The 15,000-nt window shown below is 35.2% G+C and overlaps 2 protein-coding genes across 13 annotated transcripts in view; one reads left to right on the top strand and one right to left on the bottom strand.

Annotated features, from left to right (window-relative positions):
• Positions 1–15,000, top strand: part of LOC144973118 (calcyphosin-like protein) — a 43,752-nt gene that overhangs the window by 1,353 nt on the left and 27,399 nt on the right. For 9 of the 12 annotated variants that reach the window (XR_013645496.1, XR_013645495.1, XR_013645494.1 and 6 more), the window contains exon 2: positions 13,208–13,674. Coding sequence is in view for 4 of the 12 variants with exons in the window: in XM_078915169.1 (XP_078771295.1) it covers positions 13,293–13,674 (382 nt within the window). In the remaining 8 variants the exon portion in view is untranslated. Of the gene's footprint in view, positions 1–13,167; positions 13,675–15,000 lie in introns of all 12 variants that reach the window. The other 3 variants (XR_013645499.1, XR_013645500.1, XM_078915168.1) reach the window with 1 other exon arrangement.
• Positions 1,093–1,959, bottom strand: LOC144973961 (zinc finger MYM-type protein 1-like). The gene has a single exon (XM_078916850.1). The coding sequence runs from the start codon at positions 1,957–1,959 to the stop codon at positions 1,093–1,095; it is 867 nt and encodes a 288-aa protein (XP_078772976.1).

Below are 15,000 nucleotides of genomic sequence, written 5' to 3'. Positions count from 1 at the left end.
AAAGACATTGTAATACCGTCTAACAGGCGTCATGTCTCTTTCTAAACGTTACGTGTTGTTATTGGTCAGAAACGCACAGTAAAGCGCTTGGGGCACGTTTAGTTGATATTGTGCTATATAAAACCATAAATTAAGTTTACTTTTATTGATCCTGACAATGGAAATTATCATAGATGTCACAAATCAATCATCATGACATAAACAAAGTTGATTGATACATTACCATACACTATTTATGATAAGAATCGACGTGCATTTAATAACATGTACACCAGGGGCGGTTGGTCACCTTGTATTTAAGGCGGCACAAATCCGAAATACAGTATCAAATTTTATTGGTCTAGTTAATTTAACTAAATTTGACCTACTTTGTATGTGTGTGTGTGTGTGTGTGTGTGTGTGTGTGTGTGTATGTGTGGAGGGGGGTATTGCTTGTCTTTATGTGTGCATATGTTTGCATATGTGCGTGTATTTGTGTGTGCGTGTATGTGTATGTGTTAGAATATTAACGAGACTTACGTCAATGGCGTGTACTATTTGTACAAGAGGTCCATTCGTCGATCTTTCTGTAGGGCAAAATGGTCTATGACTCGATTAATGAAGTTGTTAATGGATCCTATGGTATCCTTATGGATTGTGATGCATGTCAGAGCATTGAGACGATCCTGGCTCATTGTGGCACGTGAAGCTGTTTTAATCCTTTTCAGAGTACTAAACGATCTTTCTGCCTCCGCTGTTGTCATTGGTGTGGTAAGCGCTATCTCCAAAAATTTCGTGACTTCAACGAATGTTGTTCCTAATTCAGAGGTGCATATCAATCGGTACAACTCGATCATTGATTCGCATTGAGTAAAGGTATTATTTGAATAAAGAACTTCTAATTCTGTCGTCAGTTTAGGTTTATGAAGAATTGGGTAATATTTTACTGCTTCTGATATTAAATTTTTGGGAAAGGAATTAACGAAGGTCGGGAAATTGTCTACATTGAGGAGGTTAAATGAAATGACTGCGTTATGCTGACTAAACCTATCGGTAATTTGATTTGCTATTATGTCGCATGCTTCAATGGCTGCCAACTTATTTTCACTTCTGTCATCTCTCTTCTTTTAGCTTGATGTTGCTCTTCTGGTAAATATGAACTGATTTCCATCCTAATGGAAGAAACTGCATCTGAAATGTGTTTATTGCCCTTTCACACATGTGCGAATCAAGTGAGCGTCTCTGGAGTATTCCAAATAATATGTCAACATTCATAAAGATTTTGTTGAAAACATTGAGGAAAAAAACGAATGTTTCATTTGTTAAAATGTTTAAAAGGCCAGATGCTTTTTGAGTTGTATCATCGTCCCAATCTTCGTCTAATATTTTCTCAAAAAGGCTGATAAGTTCCTCCTTCTGGGCCGCTATACTAGCAATAAGACGGGATTGGAAATTCCAGCGAGTCTCTGAGGGCGTGGGTAGGGCGCGTTGGCAAAATTGACGGAAGGCGTCGACTCGTTTTGAAGAATGAGAGAAAAAAGTGGAAAATGCTATAATGTTTGCAAAGAAAATTTTACAGCCTCTAATACGTGAACACGCTTGTTTTAATACTAAATTTAACTGGTGGGCGTAACAATGAGTAAAAACAGCGTTCGGAAATGTTTCTTTGAGCTTTGCCTGAACCCCAGAAAGTCGGCCAGACATCACAGCTGCTCCATCATATGTCTGAGCAATTAATTTCTCCTTCACATCTAGTTTCTCAAGAGCTTCCGTCAGAGTTGTTGCTAGTCCGTCAGCTGTCCTATCACTGACTTCAACAAATTCTAAAAACCTTTCAACCAGTTTCCCTCCCTTTAAAAATCTTAAAATAATAACGAACTGTGTACGTTTTCCTGCATCCGTGGCCTCATCTGCTTGAACCGAAACAAACTTTGTATTTGTAATATCACTTTTCAATTCTTCCAAATAAATATTGTACATACAGTTTAGGAGCTCGTTTTGCGTCTCCTTAGACGTATAGCGCGCTACAGTTGCTGTCTCCAAATGATTTGCAAGCAATGGATCATTTTTAGCATCTCGCGTTATAAGATCTAAAAAAACTCCACGATTGTATGATTCAGTGCTTTCATCATGACCTCTAAGGGCTATTTCATGTACACCACAAAACAAAAGAGCATCAATTATCTTGGATAAAACTTGTCTGTTAACTTTCACCTGTTCATTATAACGACTCACAGACGCAGCATGTCCTGTTTCCAACTGATTTCTTATGTCTACAACGTTGAAAAGTTTATATTTAACAGCATTTGTGACATGGCTTTTTGATTCAGAATGTTTCTTCAGTGCCTGAGAGATGTGCGCAATATCACTGAATCCTCCTGTTGTCCACTTAGAGCATACATCACCAAAAATCAAGCAATAAAAACAATGAAGCGTTTTACGGCTTTCACTGGCAGTAAGCCATTCAACAGTTTTAAAATAATCATTATTAAATCGGCGCTGTCTCCTTGGTGTGTTAGAAACTAAGTTAAAATTCACTGGTTTGTGTGGACCTAAGTCTTTCACCACTATTTTCTCTTGAGGGATAAGTGTCGGAATCGATTTTCAATTAAAAAATCAACATGATTCATGATTGGTTACAAATTACAGAAATAACTTTTTAAAATTAAATGATTCAAGAAATTTTCCAAAGATAAAAACAGGGAGGTTTCATAAACAATGACAACAGCGATAAGACATTTTCTCTGAATACTAACGGTATGACACACAACTTTAGAATAATTGAAATTAAAAATACACATTAAATTCCAAACGCAAAGCACTTGTTAACTTCACACACAATCAGCGACATCTTTATAATTATACTATTAGTAGTAGAAAAGGCACACAATACAAGTTGAGTAGTGATCGGTTGGGAGTGTGTGGGGATGAAGGACTCCGTTGGGTCAGGGATTTTTATTTATAGAACCATGGGGCTCTTCTCGGTGCATACTTTGTTTACTGTTCTTTTTGATATTTAATATATATTTAAGCAAAACTAACAATGACAAAATATATATTAATTGCCATTCTCTTCATCCGTATATCTTAGTGAAGCAAAGCCTCTTCTTTCAGTGATAAAACTGATATGGTTTCAATTTATCCCAAGTAGGACCTCAGGGCGTGCATCGCTAGATTGGCCGTCTTGCCCTAATTATTTTAGCAGTGAAAGACAATAGTTAGTTGGGGAGGGAGGGTGGAGGGAGATTGGGGAGTGGTAACTAACTTTCTTCAAGGTACAATAGAGTATAGGATAAGGACAGGACGGCCAAACGAAGACTGGCTCATATAAACAAAAATACTTCCCCGCCACACCACACCCTCCGCTCATTGTCACCCCGCGCAGGCAACGGGGGAAAGATGAAACGTGCCGATTTGACGCCGCCTTCGTGGAGCGACGCACGAGTCGTCAAATATTAAATTCAAAACAAAAAGCAGTATGTGCTAAATTTTTAATTTTTTTGTTTGGTTGACATGCTAATCTACGGAAAATATAGGGCGGCACAAAACAACTTCGCTCTATTGACCGACCGCCAGTGATGTACACCATCGATAAGAATACGAAGCTTAATATAAAATAAATAGGTATACATGTATAAACAAAATTAGAAATAGGACATGAAAATATAATATTAATATTCGAAAAGAATTGGAACCACTTATTTTGGTGAACACAGTATGATGATAAAAATGATAATTACGTCAGAAAATACAGCAATGACCATTAGATTATGATTTTGAAGTGAACAAAGATATGCGTTTATTGAAAAGAAAAAAGAAAAACACATCTATCTAGTCTAATAATAATTAGAATAAGCGTTAGTAAGGGTCTTAGAAATGACAGGGTAAAAAAAAACAAACCTTTTTTCAACTATTTTCACTCTATAGTTTTAAATTGAACTATTTGAAATTTGAAAGATTTGACTAAAGCAGCGATTGGTTTAACTAGTATATCTCAAGGTGTATTTATTTGCAGGTCTGATAACCTAAATGGAAACACTCTCAAACCAACGCAAAATATTGTCCATTACAATACAATAATAAATCAAGCCCATAGTTGTGTCCCTGTTCAAATATGTAACATGAAATTGAATGTAAGCTTCAATTTTATTACAAGAACAGATCAAATGAACGTTTGGGGTTTCCCTTTTATCAATAAAACAAGATGAATGAAACACTACAGATGAATGAGATGTGATAGTGGAGTTGTTACGAGAGATAAAGGTGAAACCCGAAACGTTCATTTGATATATTCTTGTAATAAAATTGAAGTTTACATTCAATTTCATATTATTTATTTCTTCGAGCTTCGAGCAGCAACATTTACATATGTTCAAATATGTCGTGTACATCGGTACATCTGATTATAATCCCGAATTAGTTAAGTTGCAAAAGCATCCATTTACTCAGCATATGCATATAATAATAATAATAATAATAATAATAATAATAATAATAATAATAATAATAATAATAATAATAATAATAATAATAATAATAATAATAAATGGCATTTATATACGGCTTTACCCCGTTGTCACAGACTCTAAGCGCTTTGCAGTGATATGAAACAAAACATATTACGGTAAGACAAGTGTTGATGGAAATATGATACGATATCCGTGACGTAAATTATTGCAAGCCTAAACTAGGAACAATTAGTGTGACAAACTGAGTATAGTACTTAGCTCACTGACCATTTTTGTACGACAGCTGCATGAATAGGGCTATCTACTCACTATGGATATTTCATTGGGAATTTATACAATGTGGTTATACTTGTCATGCAGATGGCATAATATCGATTGTTACTTGTGAAGCATAAAAAAGTAAGCATGGTTTATAAAGAAGATCCATCAACTAAAATGTACATCTGTAAACACACGATAAAGATAAAAAACAATTCATCCCTTGTCATAATATGAATATCAACAAAATAATCAACTTCAACTAAAATAAAATTTAATTCTTAAAATTGTTCTCTGATAAATAGTTCCATTGTTTCCATCTGATGTTCGAGTTGATAATATATTCAAAATAGAGTTCTGCCCCATCAAATTTTTAATTTGCTATGCGATATTTTAAAAATATATAAAATATGTTCAAAATGGCGTATAAATAGAAAAAAACACACACATCAAAACGATAAAAGAATTGATCTCTACAATAAAAGTTCTATTATGTTGGGCTTTTTATTCAAACCCTTTATTGTTTTATATGAATTAAATAATGAGATAAAATTGTATGCACAAGCTTGTTCAATTCATATAATATGATGTATGTTTGAGCTTCAACAGATCGCATTGTATCATAAATAAATATTATCTGGTAAGATCAGTTGTTTGTACAAAAAAGTAATAAATAACCCATGCAAAAGTGTTTATGACACATTGAGTTAATGTTTTGAACACTCTGGCAGACTGATAGATAGGAAGGTCTGTTGAGCACAGACACACACAAACACACACACACGCTTATATATATATATATATATATATATATATATTATATATATATATATATATATATATACATATATATATATATATATATATTATATATATAAATATATACAACTATCTGTGTGTGTGTGTGTGTGTGTGTGTGTGTGTGTGTGTGTACACAACATATGGAATAAGTCCCATTATATTCTTTAAAATTCAATTTTATTATAATAATAATTGTCACCGTTTGAATTACGCGCCCCCCCCCCCCCACCCCCAAATGCCTTTACATAATTATGTTTTTATAACCAGCTGTTGCACGCAACAAAATTATCATAATACATTTAAATGTGGATTAAGTCTACCGCATTGTTATCGCAGTGAAAAGTGAGAACTGTTGTAGAACGTGGTGGTTGGCGCTATTATCGAACTGCCCATTGAAAACTTGATAGGTTTGACAGTTTGCAATAAATTTCACTTGACTTTTCTATTCTTCTTCTTCAAGTACCAAGTCTGTGTCAGACATCGGTGATCATGGTACGCCATTCACCTCTCTGATCAGATAACCTCAAAAAAAAACTAAAAATATTACTCTTCCCTTTCTTTGTCACCCAACTGTTCAAATTATTCAAATGTGTTTTTCTTGGTTTACCTTTACTCTTTTTACCTTCTATCTTTCCTGTGAGAGCAAGATGTTCAATACATTTATGTCGATTTAGGTGCCCTAAAAATTGCATTTGTCTTTTTCTTATTGTACGAATTAGTAACCTTTTAGTTTCAGCTTGCTCTCATACTTCTTCATTAGTTTTCTTCTCTGCCCATGAGAATCTTAACATCCTTCTAAGATGTTTCATTTCTGCTTTTCTATACAAGTGTATTATAAAAATCCGAATGGTTGTGTATGAAAACAGTGCCAGACATAGCAGAAAGTAAAATTCAGGAAACGTCAACCTAAAATATCCGCCTGCCTCGACTAGGGATCGAACCTCACACCCCTCATTATTTAATCGCACCATTCTCATCTAATGAAAAGAGTTAAGATCACTGGGTGGAGTCTTCTGGCCTCCCATGGTAGGAGTTTGCTGCGTCTTCTATCTATTCCCCCTATGATATCGGTTTACCAGCTTGGTTACTGTTTGTCTTGAAATGATATTATTTGGTTTTGTCCTGGCCCTGGACAGAATCCATTTGCTGGGAGGGAAACAGTCAAATGTATAGTTAGAGTTTTAGGGGATATTTACCTTCCTCTGTCTGTTATGTGCCTGATAATATTTTTGTTTTGACAACCATGATTATGCGACTATGTCTGTGGTCTTGTGGTATGACGCTCGCTTTCGGAACATACTTGAGTACTCGGAAAAGGCTTTTCACTTACATTCTCTCACCTTACTCAGGTGTAAAATAATTACCTGATTGTTAATAGCGTTGTCTCGGGAAAAATGCAATATTGTCTAACAGGCTTCATGTCTCGTTTTACATCTTCTTGTTGCTGTTGGTCTGGGACCCTTTGTAAAGCGCTTTGAGAACGTTTAGTGGATATTGCTCTGTATAAAAGCTCAAGTTTTGAAAAACATTTGAGTAAGTCCCTCTTAATGGGATCCTGCGTTTGCGCCTGAAATGAAAATTTTAGGTGATCTCAAGCTAAATACATTGATGGTATGCTCTTGGAATCTACGTCTATTATTTATTTAAACCATTCTCCTTTGTCTTACATTTTCTCGCATGCTTGTAATTGTAAATCTGGAATTGTGACTAGCCCCGTAAAATCCTTTTATAAAAATAAACCAACACGAGTTAAAATGAAAGACGCAATTCGTGAATGCATTCCTTAATTGAAGCCTGCCTTCTAACAATATTTATCATTTTGCTATTTCAAGCTCTAGACAGATTATTATATTTTGTTTTTGATTTTATTTTGTTTTGTTCTGATTGAGGTCTAATGCTCTTTCCTTACTTGTCTCTATTTGGATAGCATCGAGTTACATGCAGGGAACACGTCTAATTATCTCCTATCTTCTTTTCCCATCAACTTCTTTCCGCGTCCTTGCATCAATGCCCGCTCTGAAATTTTAATGTAGAAATTAATTTCAGGGCTGCAGTTTGCGTTCTTCTCTCCTCTACCGCCCACTGACTTAAAGCCTTATTGTGTGAGGTGCTTAATACAAATGCTCAACATGCCGCATTTTATGGAAATTGGGGTACTGGTACTGTGTAAAACAGTAGACAACTCTCTATAACACTTTATCCGATTATTCACTCTAAAAATGTTAAGGTTTGGCTGAGCTATAGCCAGTTTAATAGGAAATATTTAGAAAAGTGGGTTTGTTTTGTTTTGTTTTTTTTTTTTTGGGGGGGGGGGGTATTTTGGAAAACGGCTCCTAAAAACATAATTTCAATGTTTAAGTCCCCTTGGAAAAATGAATTATAATGTTTAAAGTGCAGGTTTTTCTTTAAATTTTTTTGAAAGTATGCAGAATTAGAAATAAACAATCTCATTCTCTCATTGTAAAATCTCAAATTTCGCTGGAAAATCCCAATGGACATTTTTTTATTAGCCATATCACAAAATTACTTTCTGCAACTTGTGAACCAATTTATTCTCTCCTTACAAGCCATTTCAGAATTTTCCAAGAAACGTCACACCCACTTAACACAAAAATATATTTTTTTTTTACTCAAACATGAAACCAAGAAGTAAATTCTATAAATCCGGAAAATGAGTTATACAACACAGTGTCAAGTTTATTATAGCTATAACAAAAACATTTACTTCAAATTTTGTGATTATACAAAACAAAACAGAATGAGATTAAGATTGATGGTATCGTAACAAATATGACGATTTTCCTACGGTTGGTAACGATAGAGTTAAGTTATCTTAATGAATCTGGAGTCAAGGAGATAATGTGATTTTGACTTTAAATAGGTTAAATACGTCAATGACTATCACGGTAGATATTTCACTTTTATCTAAATAAATAGAGCCCGTGGAGGATAAGTTAATATACATACAAAATCGTTTTCTGATCTCAGAAATGTATTTTGTTACTTTTAAAACTCATTAAATTTATTCTTTAGTGACCCTTTTTATCGGATGGAATGAGGGGAAAGCATGGAACAGAGAATGAGAAAGAAAAAGGGGGACGATGAAAAGCAGGACTTGGATGAAGAAGTAGAAGACGAAGAAGAAGAAGAAGAAGAAGAAGAAGAAGAAGAAGAAGAAGAAGAAGAAGAAGAAGAAGAAGAAGAAGAAGAAGAAGAAGAAGAAGAAGAAGAAGAAGAAGAAGAAGAAGAAGAAGAAGAAGAAGAATATGATGATGATGATGAGGATGATGAGGATGATGATGATGATGTTGATGATGGTGGTGGTGGTGAAGATGATGATGAAAAAGAAGAAGAAGAAGAAGAAGAAGAAGAAGAAGAAGAAGAAGAAGAAGAAGAAGAAGAAGAAGAAGAAGATGAAGAAGAAAGAAAGAAAGAAAGAAAGAAGACAAGGAAGAAGAAGAACAAGAAGAAGAAGAAGAAGAAGAAGAAGAAGAAGAAGAAGAAGAAGAAGAAGAAGAAGAAAAAGAAGAAGAAGAAGAAGGAGGAGGAGGAGGAGGAGGAGGAGGAGAATGGGGAGAGAAGGAAGAGGAGGAGGAGGAGAAAAAAATGGTAGGTTTAGAGAAGAAAGAAAAAAAAACATATACAAATGAGACAAAGCAGTTAGAACCCAACAACAGCAACATTGTAATTCTGTTTCTATGATTAAAGAACAACAAGTCAAAAGATTTCCAGACTCGTGTAATTTAATACTGTTATTTCAAAGAAATGAATCCTTTTCCACACTCTTTGGTTTGGTAAATAATTTACTTATCCTTAAGGACACGAGAATAAACACGGAGTATATTCTTTATATTTGAAACAGTACATTTGATTTTGTAAATGGGTTGAAAACAATGTCACCAGATCACTTAATGTAACCTCTTAGATACAACAGAAATTCGTTATATGAAACAATATATCGCAATATATTATTCATATTTATTAAGAAATATCCTCGTTTGAACTTGGTTTTAAGTCTTAAGAACGTGTATCATATTGGAAAACTGGTAACTCGAATAGACATTATAATATCAAATTACCGTCGTGACCTGATGACGTTAGTTGTTTGGAACTGTTGTTGCTTGACAACGCCTGTTTTCTGTTTTCCTCAAGCTTAGAGATGTAAAACAATTTATCAGCTTTTTGAAAACAACTAAACGTCCTTGTCCTTTACTTTCAATAGCCTACAAACACCTCTACACGTATAGATGGTGAAATATGTCAAGAGAGAAAAGAAAACGGTTAAAATTGTTGAATTGATAAATTGTGATTCATCACCTGAAAACAGTATTATGTCACCTCACCTCACCTCATCTCACCTCAATTCATTCTCATGGCCGAGGTGGTCGTAGACTAGACATAGCAGGGCCCTTTGGCCCTCCATCCCGATCTGTCCCCTGCATTCCTCACTGGTGTTGGGCTATTCATCCTTGTTCATTCCTTTCCATCATCCATCCAGCGTTTTGTTTGATGTATTGTGCCAGAGTTGTCAAAACGAAAAAAAAACCCATTAATTTATTGCGAAAAAATGAGATTTGACTAAAATTACTTGTTTTATTTAGAAAGATGGAGTTTCACAAAAACACATTCTTAAATTTCATATTTTAGAACATCTAAATTTATAAAATTCTCTTTTGATATAATCTGTAATTGGACATGATACTAAATTAAGATTGTGGATTAAAAACAAGGAGAGAAAAGATAAATGAGAGTTTGACGAGAAGGAGGAGGAGGAGGAGGAGGAGGAGGAGGAGGAGGAAGAGAAGGCTGAAGAGGAGGAGGAGGAGGAGGAGAAGGAGGAGGAGAGATGTTGGATAAGAAGAATATAATGTTTGAAAGTTGTGAAAAGAAGGAGAATTAATTATCTCTACATAAGGAAGCGGTAAATGCCTTTTTTTTCTAATCTCTTTACTTCTCCAAATATCGTAACTTTGTGATAGTGGTAGCTCACTCTCTTGTGTGTCGAAGTTCTGTATCGCTTCCTGCTATTCCCTTTACACACTTTTTCCAACACATTAAAATGTCCTGATATTTTATTAAATGAGAACCCTGTAATCAAAAGCCGGATCAGTTTTTTTTCCTGTTGATTCATTCCGTCAACGATCACGGGCTTCCTAAATGCGTTTCTAGTGTTGAGGAAAGCTTCAAAGAACGATCGATACAGTTCTTCGACGACCGATTCGCATCATGTGATGATCGAATGCGTAGCTTGCATATAAATTCCGCCGAATTTGACACTGTTTATTAGAGATTCATTGATTCCATTCATCACAGCTACAAAAAACGACGTCAAATGTTAGTAAACAACACCACGTTTGGTTACGGCGTCTGAGCAACGACAACAATTGCGAAATGCGACAACTCCATCCATTGACCCGTAAATGAGATTGTATGTTATCAAAAATCATAGAAACGAATGCTTTAGGATTTTTTAAATTGATGTTTTGATAGACTAAAATTATAGGTTCATCATTTGCACTGGAATATTACGGATCAGATAAATTTCCAGATGATCTTTTTCTTTATGTATCAAAGAGGACAAATTAGGTAACAGTCACTGGTGTAAAATAAAGATCTATAACGTGCGTATGAAACAGAAACACACAACAAAGAGAGAGAAATAAAAGAAAAAAAAAAATAATCCCCATAAAATCAGCTACCTTGACTAGGGATTGAACCTCAGACCTCCTCATTACCGGCCAAACATGCTGGTATTATTATACGCAGATGTTACGCAATCGTCTCAATTATCCGGAGACCTCTGGGGTGTATTGACCGCACGTCTGAACGCGGTTGAATGAGGTTCAATCGCAAGTGGAGGTGATTTTTTAAGACGGCTTTTTTCTTGTTTTCTTTTTCCCTCTCTGGTTTGTATTGCACTGTTTCAGATACACACGTTGAGATCTTTATCTTTTCTTTTTATGTACACACAATTTTTTTTCTCAATCTGATGGTTAGTTTACATAATTTAATGTGACTTCTCGCTTCAAAACGGTTCTATATTGTAGTTAACAGATACCAAGATATGAATATTCAAATACAATAACCATGAAATTGTTGCTTTTGTGGTAAGTTTAAGAAATTATAATTTTTCTATAAAATAAAACATTAAAACTTAAGCCATTTTTCTAATATGTATTAATTTGGACTATAAATCCAACTTTTAACATCTAAACCATGATAGCGTTATGAGAAGAAAGAAAAAACAGTCCAATATCCACAAAACGTGCTCCTAGCACTTTACAGGGAATCCTTAGCCAAAAGCTACAACATAACGATCAGAGTCAACAATGTTGACGGTTACGTACCCATTTTACACCTAAGGACGTTGATGCAATTTGAGTAAAAAGCCTTTTCCAAGAACTCAATTATGCGCCACTCAGAGTGGAACTCAAACCCACGATCTTTCGCTCCAAAGACGAGTGTCATACCCCAAGACCACATCACGGCACAGAAGATGGGTCAGATGTGTCATTTGATTGTTACTAAAAGTTAAAGGCCAGTTTATGAATGAAATTTAAGGATTGATTTTGATCATAATGTTCAGTCCGACATAATACCATCTTGATGCGATTCGAAAATAGGCTTCAACAGTCGTGACGTCACTTCCCTCATAATGACGCATAGTAACTTATTAACTGGTTCTAAACTATCGGAACAATGGCGGACGCCCTTATGAAATACTTCTCCCAAAGGAGAAAAACATTATAAGTCTGATCATGTTTTGACTTTTATACATTCTGATCACATGACATGTGAAAAAGTTTTATTAGCATGAAGAATAAAAAGTAGGCTACCGATTTTCTTTGTTTAGAACCAAGTTGCTCGTTGCTAGGTGGACGTGACATCAGACTATTGAATCCTATTTGGGATAGGCACCGGTTTAAGATAAGGATCTGCAAAAGTGTATATTAAACAGTGATAGAGACTGGCAGTCGAGACAGGATAGTTTTTTTTTTCCTTCTATTTTTCTTTCTGCTTTATCTGGCATAGTCTCATACGTCATACATACGTTATCAGATGTTCTTGTTACGATTGGTATTCCATCTATCTTTCAGATAAATCGTATTGCCCTTTCACCAAATCATGAAGTATTTGTGATCGACCTGGCATTTTGTCGGAATGAACCAGCTGAATATCATTCAGGTCAAAAGTTTAAGGTCAAAATAATCTGAGTTAGAAATAAAACGCACAGTCCTCAATGAAGTCATTTATTTAAGCTCAATTTACCATACGTTCGGTTTCGCATAAATTTCAATTAATAGGACCATCACGACAAAATACTGTATTAGGCGATTGGTCTCATTTATAGATCTCGAGGTTAACTATAATCGGAGGAAGGCATTTTAGAAGCAAACGTTGATATCAACCATGACGATTAAACCTGCATTGTGATAACAGATATTAAGTTGCATAGAGCACTATAAGAATTATGCTGTTCTGTTAACATGTTGTGCTGGTCAGGCGGCAACTGCAGATTTCCGTGGTGCGGATAGAAATCTGTCAAAGTCAACTTGTTTCCGGCTCTCTTTCAATATCATTTTAGTATCGTACTTTAGCTTTAATTAGTTTTTCGTGTTAATTGATTAATCATTACAATGCTACTTTGTTAATGTTAAAGACATTCATTGATTACTTATATTAACATTAATCTTATAAAGCTGACATTCTGAAATTCCATATCTCAACAATTTCGTGATTTTTACTTGTTAACCACAAAACAGAGTTAACTTAACTAATAACACGATGAGTAGAAGAATTACAAATTTGGACCCTAGGGCAGAAGCACTGCTTACTGCTTTCCAAAACCAGTGCCTTCAAAAGGGTTGTGGTGCACTGAAGCAGTTATCATGCATATTCCGAAAGATGGACATTGATTATTCTAAGAAGATATGTTTTGACGAGATGGCTATGGGAATCAAAAGCTACCATTTGGACTTTAGTGATGAGGATTTAAAAATATTGTTCACGGCTATGGATCGGGACGGAAACGGCCATGTTGATTTCAAGGAGTTCATGGAGCTGCTGACACCTCCGATGCATCCTATACGAGTACGGGTGATTAACGAGGCCTTTGACAAGATGGATGTGAACGGAGATGGTGATCTGAAATTGGATGACCTGCAAGGTACGTATACCAAAGTGACAATGTAGAGAGCAGGCACTGGTGTAAGATAAAGATCTGAAACAGTGCCAGACAAAGCAAGAAAATAAATGTAAAGAAAAAATAATATCCACAAAAATCAGCCGGTCTTGACTGAGGATCGAACCTCAGACCTACTGATAAACGGTCTGGGGAATCGAACCTCAACACCTCCTGATTACAGGTAGGTTCGATTTGCAGTCGAGGAAGGCTGATTTTTTGAATGATTTTTGTCTTGTATTTTTCTATTTTGATTTGTCTGGCATTATTTTATTCACAATTTTTTTCAGATCTCGATCTTACGCACAGCAAGCATCGTGCGGGCATATGTGAAATCATTGTCAACAAAACCATTGTTGTGTTGGCATTTAAGCAATAAGGCCAGCTTTAGTGATATTTTTTTTCTTCTGTTCTTGTTTTGAATTTTAAAGTCCTTTTTCTTATTACTGTAATTGTAATGCAATTTTTGAATAGAGATTCGACCACAGGACAATCAGACCCTAAGCTAACGGCACATTATTGCACGATCTGTTCTCTCTCCCTCTCTCTCTCTCTCTCTCTCTCTCTCTCTCTCTCTCTCTCTCTCTCTCAGTCTCTCTCTCTCTCTCTCTCTGTTATTATATATATAAAATAATATAATAAAACAAATACCTATATGTTATTATAATTATATATATATATATATATATATATATATATATATATATATGTGGGTGTGTGTGTATGTGTGTGTGTGTGTATGTGTGTATCAAAGATCCTATATTTGTCTAAACTTTTCATACCTGACTATAAACGTTTGAGGTTACACATAGTCTTGTGTATTGGTCCGTTATATTTACGGATGGCAATGTTGTGAACTTTTTAGCCAAGCGCATATTATCTATACGTTTCGTATGGCATGACACTGTCCGATAAATTTCGTCACAACACAACGACACCAAAAGAAATTGAACGACACACCCGATGAAATAATTTATTGGTTTAAAAAATAATATGATACCAACAACTAACCTAGAGCATTTATACAAAGCAATATCCACTAAACGTGCTCAATGCGCTTTACAAGGAGTCCCCAGCCAACTGCAACACACTGCGATAATACATTTCTTTTTCTGACAGAGGCAACACCTTTTACTGTCAGTACTCATTTTACACCTGACTACATTGAGACAATGTGAGTAAAGAGCCTTGTCCAAGTACTCAACTATGCACTGCTCAGAGCGGGACACGAACCCTTGACCTTCCTATCCGTAGGCGAGTGTCATACAACATGACTACATAGCTGCGCACGCATTAAAAGCATTCATTAGC

This window comes from Berghia stephanieae, chromosome 5 (genome assembly GCF_034508935.2).
Source record: "Berghia stephanieae isolate SIO BIC M18660-M18661 chromosome 5, UCSD_Bste_1.3, whole genome shotgun sequence".
NCBI classification, from domain to species: domain Eukaryota; kingdom Metazoa; phylum Mollusca; class Gastropoda; order Nudibranchia; family Aeolidiidae; genus Berghia; species Berghia stephanieae.
Note: the sequence above shows the minus strand (reverse complement) of the source record. Positions and strands in the feature narration are given on the sequence as shown.

Coding starts and splice junctions, on each gene's coding strand:
- LOC144973961 (XM_078916850.1), bottom strand. CDS start 1,959: ATGTACAATATTTATTTGGAAGAATTGAAAAGTGATATTACAAATACA.